The sequence below is a fragment of the Vigna unguiculata genome, chromosome 3 (assembly GCF_004118075.2).
Source record: "Vigna unguiculata cultivar IT97K-499-35 chromosome 3, ASM411807v1, whole genome shotgun sequence".
NCBI classification, from domain to species: domain Eukaryota; kingdom Viridiplantae; phylum Streptophyta; class Magnoliopsida; order Fabales; family Fabaceae; genus Vigna; species Vigna unguiculata.
Genome location: NC_040281.1, coordinates 22,302,602 through 22,308,527, shown reverse-complemented (window position 1 = coordinate 22,308,527; position 5,926 = coordinate 22,302,602). Strand labels below are relative to the sequence as shown.

Genomic DNA, 5,926 nt, shown 5'->3' with positions numbered 1-5,926 from the left:
AATATTGCCATAGTAGCTATCAATATTATCAAGTAAGTGCCTCTTTCTAAGGTCCACAAAATCCCTTTTGGCCAATAGAAAAAAAAGGAGTTTTTTTATTTCGTATTTCGCAACAATGGAAATGACATAAATATAGTACCCAAATTTATTTGCATTAAAAGAAAAATCAGTTAATATTAGCGCGCGCGCACAGACACACACATATATATATATATATATATATATATATATATATATATATATATATATATATATATATATATATATATGAAAATGTTGCAAAATACGAAGAAATAAATGTGTTTATTTATTTGCAGTGAAAGAAAAAGCAGTGAAGTGAATGGAACAAATATTAAATTGCAGGATTGGGTTAGATAGCGAATTTTTCAGTTGATTGGACTCAGCAACTATTTTATGATCATAGATTTGCGGTCTCCCAGTAATGAATGGATAAATGATGAATTAAGAATGCGTTCCTACTTTAATGATGGCTAATAATACTATTTGCCATTCTATTCACAAAATACAGAAAAAAGGGAAGTAATTCTCTGAAGCTGAGTTTGCTCCAGCATTAGCATGTTGCAGACCTGCAAAAGAATTTGTGTTGCTGGCCGTGGCACTGGATGTGGCATGACCTCGCTTTGTCTCTCAACTCTTGAAATGCTCTCATCGTATCCACATCAAAGCCTCCAGCGAACTGCCACACGTAACAGCCCTTTAGATAACAGGCGTCAATTTTCTACCATTGTTGAAAATAAAATTTACCTGATGAACTCGGAATGCAAATCTAACTCCTTGGACAATAAGCTCTTCTTCTTCAGGCCCACCACCAACTGTCTCAAGCTCAGCAGAGACTCTCTTCATATACTTCATGGCCAATTTTACAGATGCCAACTTGATCTGCCACAATTTAACATTCATAGGTAAAATAAATGAAGGGAGCTATTCTTCTCACTTTGTAGTAAGAAAATTAGTACACAAATCTATTACGATGCAATCCTATTCCTTCCAGAATGCAAGATGCACATGCATATCACAATTTTACAATTTTACAATTTTACAGATTTCTATTGGCAAATAGAATTTACCTAAAATGATGAAGAAGACAAACATATAGACAGGGATTCCATGTGCTAGTGTTAGTGCAGATTAGCGCAAAAACAATTGAGGTCGACGAAGCCCTATCAGCAAAGATAACCTCTGCTTTGACATTTCGCTATCAGCTAGCTACTTTGTCTACATGCTATGTGGGGACATTAAATTTTATTAATGGAGGAGTCTATGCAAACTACACATCCACCATTTTTATTCAATGAGGACTATGGGCCAACACAACTCTTGCCCATCATCACGTGCTATTGCTATACTAACCTATTTGTATTATATATTAAACCTACAACTGAAGTTACTATCAAGCACAAATTTTTCTAATATAACTTGCATGGAAATTACCTGGCTCACATAACCACTGTCAAGCATCCAATCCACGGGTATTTGGAAGACTTTGTATCTCTTTGTTGCCGATTCTCCCATTCTTGAGATATTGTAAATCCCATGTTCTAATCTGTCATAATCATTTAAAATTTAAAATAAATGGCATTAAAGGGTGATCACATGAACATTTAATTCACCTTGAATAAGTAGAGATACTAATAGTTCTAATAATTTAAAACAAATTCACGCACTTCTCTAAGAGAGTCTGCATCTTTTTAAGAGCTGGACCACACAGCTGCCGAGGATCATCGCGGAAAGACGAAGCCTCAGATACTAACTTCTTCAGGTCACAATACCCAAACGCAGCTTCACGCAAAGCATCAGCCTTCTGCTCTGGCCAATCGAAGTGTTTCAGCACTGCCCTTTCGTCCACCTGAAACAACAAACAAAACCAGACAAATCACAAACGATATACAGCATATTTTCTTGCAAGTATCATGGAAGAAGGAACACAACAACATTAAAAAATAAAAATACCAAATAGGAGAGTTCGTCGTCAAGCCATTTGACAAAAGGCACTACATCTTCAATGTCCGTGAATGCTGCGCTCTCCACCTCTTTGATCAAGTATCGAATAAAGTCTCCTTGAGTTTCTACATCTGTTTTTATCTGTAAAAACAAAAAAAAAAAAAAATATTATTGACCTGAGATCAGACAGTATCAGAACTTTGGTTAAAGGAAAAAACTTTTATTAGCAACTAGTAGTTTAATATTACTAAGCTCTAACCAACTGAAGTAAATTCTTTGACTTAATTGACAACTATGGACTAGGGTTTCAGTAATTGAAGAATCTTTTCTTTCTTGTTTGACCAGGAACTCAACAAAATGCCATAATTTTAGACCATATTTACGACTATGGCCAACCAAATTCGAATCAGATTACTGTCTTATCTACGAAGAAATCCAATTCAAAATAAAGCAATAAAAGCGACTACACATGTCAGCAGACAGTGACACAATAAATGGCCAGTGGCAAACCGGTAATTACACCGCCAAATTCACGTGCACTTACAGCCAACAAGTGAGTGGAGCGGTTCTCGATCTCGCCGATCATATCGCGAGCATTCGCCGTCGCCGGCACCTCCGCGGCACCGCCAGACCCCGAGTCCCGCCTCGGATGTGAGTCCCTCCGCATCAACGAGTGGTAAAACTCCACCACCTCCGGCACTCTTCTTACCTTCGCTGGGGCCAACTTCCCAGCCTTCGCCGGAGGAGGCGGAGGCGGTGGCGGAGGGGCTGCCTTAGATGTAGGCTTCCTTGGTGGAGGAGGAGGTGGAGGAGGCGCAGCCTTAATCGGTGGAGGAGGCGCTGCCTTCATCATTGGTGGAGGAGGAGGTGGTGGCGGTGGCGGAATGGCTTGTTCAGTTTCGCCGTTATTGGAGGAACCGCTGGACGGTGATGAAGGAGAAGAAGACGAAGGTCTCGGTGGCGGGTTCGGAACACGAGGCGCGCGTGACCTCACGGAACTGGAGAGAACCGAGTCAGAGCAATCGGCGAGTTCCTCCGAGTTACACCGCGAGTGATGTGGCCTTTCCGTTTCGGCAGCCTCTCTTTTCAAAATCCCGCTTCCGAGATCCGACGCCGTTTTCTTCAAGCTTTTCATGACATTCGACCTCACCGAAACCTCCACCAACCTCTGCGAAGCTTCGTGCTCGTGCTCGTGGTCGTGCACGTGACTTTCTAATGTCTCTGCTCTGCTACTACTGCTACTGCTACATCCACTATACGACATCGTTTTCTTCATCTCTGCTATCTCATCTTCCAGCGCCTTTAGTTTCCTCTCGCTCTCTCTCCTCTCTTCTTCCACTCGAACCTTCAGCTCCTGCAACTCCTTCTTCAACCTCTCGTTCTCCACTTCCGTTTCCTCCGCTCTTCTTCTACTCCTTTCGATTTCAGTTTCCCTCGCGCTGATCTCGCTCTCCAGAACGGGGACAATGGCGATGGACTCTCTCAGCAGCTTGTGCTCCAGCAGCTCCGTCTTCAGCCGCGACTCGCTCTCCCGGAGCTCCTCCACTAGACGGAGTAGCTCCGCAACATCTGGCGGTCGCGGCTGCACCTGAGCGGAGGAGCGCGGGAAGTACGCGCCGAAGGAGCGAGAGAACGGGGACTTGTGGGACGAGGACTTCGCTGTAGACGGCGATGGAGGAGGCTGCTTCTTCTGCGGCGGAGGGGTGTGCGTGGCCGGTGCCGGTGACTTCTGGAACCCCATTGCTACCCTTACCTTGCCGGCAACCATGAGTGTGAGATTTAATTATTTATTTTTATTTAGTTTTTAAGATTGGAACTGGGAAGAGTTTTAAGCATGACAAAGACGACGTCGTTGTCTGAGTGTAGATAGACAGAGAAGAAGAGGAGGAATGGGGGTGATGTTGCAGAGGGAGAATAGAAATTGAGGCACAGTTAACGATGAACGGTCTTCTCTTCTTGGATGCTTTTTGAGGGAAAATGGAGGTATAAAATATTAAGGAGAGTAATTTTAAATTTTATTACAGACAACAATATAGAACAAGTTTGAAAAAAAAACGAGGTTGTCCAAGTGGGATCAGTGCCTAGGACATTTATTTTGGTTGCGTTTAGTCTGAAGGGAGAGTGAGTTGAGTCGGGAACGGTCGTCTAACGGTTGGTTTTGTGATTTTTGGTTTGGTATGTTCAATTTTATGTTTTTGTATGACGTTGGTAACGGTTTGATCTTAAACGAGTTTGAAGTGAGCAAGGCGAAAGTATCGTGATATATTGGCGAGTTATCGTGGTTGTTGCGTTTGGTCGTTTGTTTGTTTGCCGTTGGCGTTGTGCGAGTGAGGGTGGATGACGCACCTGCTGGTCTGGGAGATGGTATGGTGAAACTAAACAACTTCTCTTTTGTTCTTTTACAAAACTACCCGCTATTAAAATGCATTTAATGCTGGTTTTTAAGCCACTTTAAATATTTAAGTAACTTTAAATATACAGTTAAATAATGTAATTACCCTTATCTCCCCCATAGTTGTCGTTTGAATTTATTTTTTTAAAACAATTTTAAATAGGTTATTTATTGTTTTCTTTCTCTTCATTTAATGTTTACGCAATTTTCAATCAGAATAAAATTAGAAATAACGATATAATAGGGAAATAAGTATTGTGTCATCCTGAAATTTAAAAGCCCACCTATAAAAAGGAATACAATTTCATGACAATTAAGAGGTAGCATGGCAGTGGTATTTTGAAATTTAAAAAAAAAAATATTATTTTTTTAATATTATTCTTCACCTTTTTCTAGTTCATACGTTATATAACGACTCTTTTTCATTTTAAGAAACTAATATTCATGATAATCACATTTAAATATTATTTTTATTGGTAAAAAATCATATAAACAAAAGTTTTATTGGAAAGGTTTTGACAATAATTTTTCAAATTTAATGGATCAATAGTTCTGTAAAAACAACAGTTAAATAGCATCTCGTTAACGGCTTCTTAATTTTAATTTTTGAAGACTTAGTAATTTAAACATCTTTAGATAAAATATTAATTGTAAGTCTACGATTGCCATTGTGGGTATTTCATTTAATTTTATGAACCTATGATTAATAAGATTAATTTATTTAGTAAACAACTCATACATTTATAGTTCATCGCTTAACTAGTTATATGTATTATTAAATGATCATAAATGATATTAAATTTTATTAGAAAAATATTTATTACTTGAAAACATCCGTTAAAATATACGCCAAATTTTAAAAAATAGGGTTAAATAGTTATATTTTAAAATTAAAAAATTTAAATAAATTATCTCTTAATTAAAAATAGGATTAAATATGTTTTAGTCACTTACCTTTCACTGAAAAATTAAATTAGTTCCTCCGTCATAAAGTTTTAGTCCAATTTAGTTCTTCAACTTTAAAAATAGCTAGATTTATTTCTTTTAAATAAATTTTGTTAAGTTTATTTGACGTTTCAAACGTGTTTTTTAGTTGACATTGAAACATAAATGTGTCAAACAATGTAAACAACTCAAATGTTATCATCACACACGTATATAACGTCAAATCAACTTAAAAAAATTTGATTAAAAAATAATTAAATTTACGTATTTATAAAGTTGGAAGACTAAACTGGACCAAAGTTTAAAAGATAAACTAATTTTAATTTTCAATGAATAAAATCATATTTAACCCTTAAAAATAATGGTATAAACATTTTCAAAACAAACATTTTATAAATCATTCACACTTTCCAATATATTATGAATCACCCATTATTCTTTGTATAACATAATTATCTTTCTTAAAAAAAATTATTGAGACGCTCAACAACACTAATGATATTTTAAATATTAAATCGCTAAAATTATGATTAATGACTAGCTAATTAAAAATCAATAATATATGTCTTTATTTTTTATTTCTATTATACGGAAATATTTTCTTCAATTGTTTTTAGTTTAGCAGAA

The 5,926-nt window shown here is 37.0% G+C and overlaps 1 protein-coding gene across 1 annotated transcript; it reads right to left on the bottom strand.

Moving 5' to 3' along the window:
* Window positions 1-341: 341 nt before the first annotated feature.
* On the bottom strand, window positions 342-4,301 carry LOC114179309 (protein CHUP1, chloroplastic-like). The gene is made up of 6 exons (XM_028065600.1): window positions 2,507-4,301; window positions 1,972-2,103; window positions 1,686-1,867; window positions 1,453-1,564; window positions 766-900; window positions 342-697 (listed from the first exon to the last, which is right to left on the bottom strand). The coding sequence occupies exons 1-6, from the start codon at window positions 3,728-3,730 to the stop codon at window positions 572-574; spliced, it is 1,911 nt and encodes a 636-aa protein (XP_027921401.1). The 5' UTR covers window positions 3,731-4,301; the 3' UTR covers window positions 342-571.
* Between the last annotated feature and the right edge of the window lie 1,625 nt (window positions 4,302-5,926).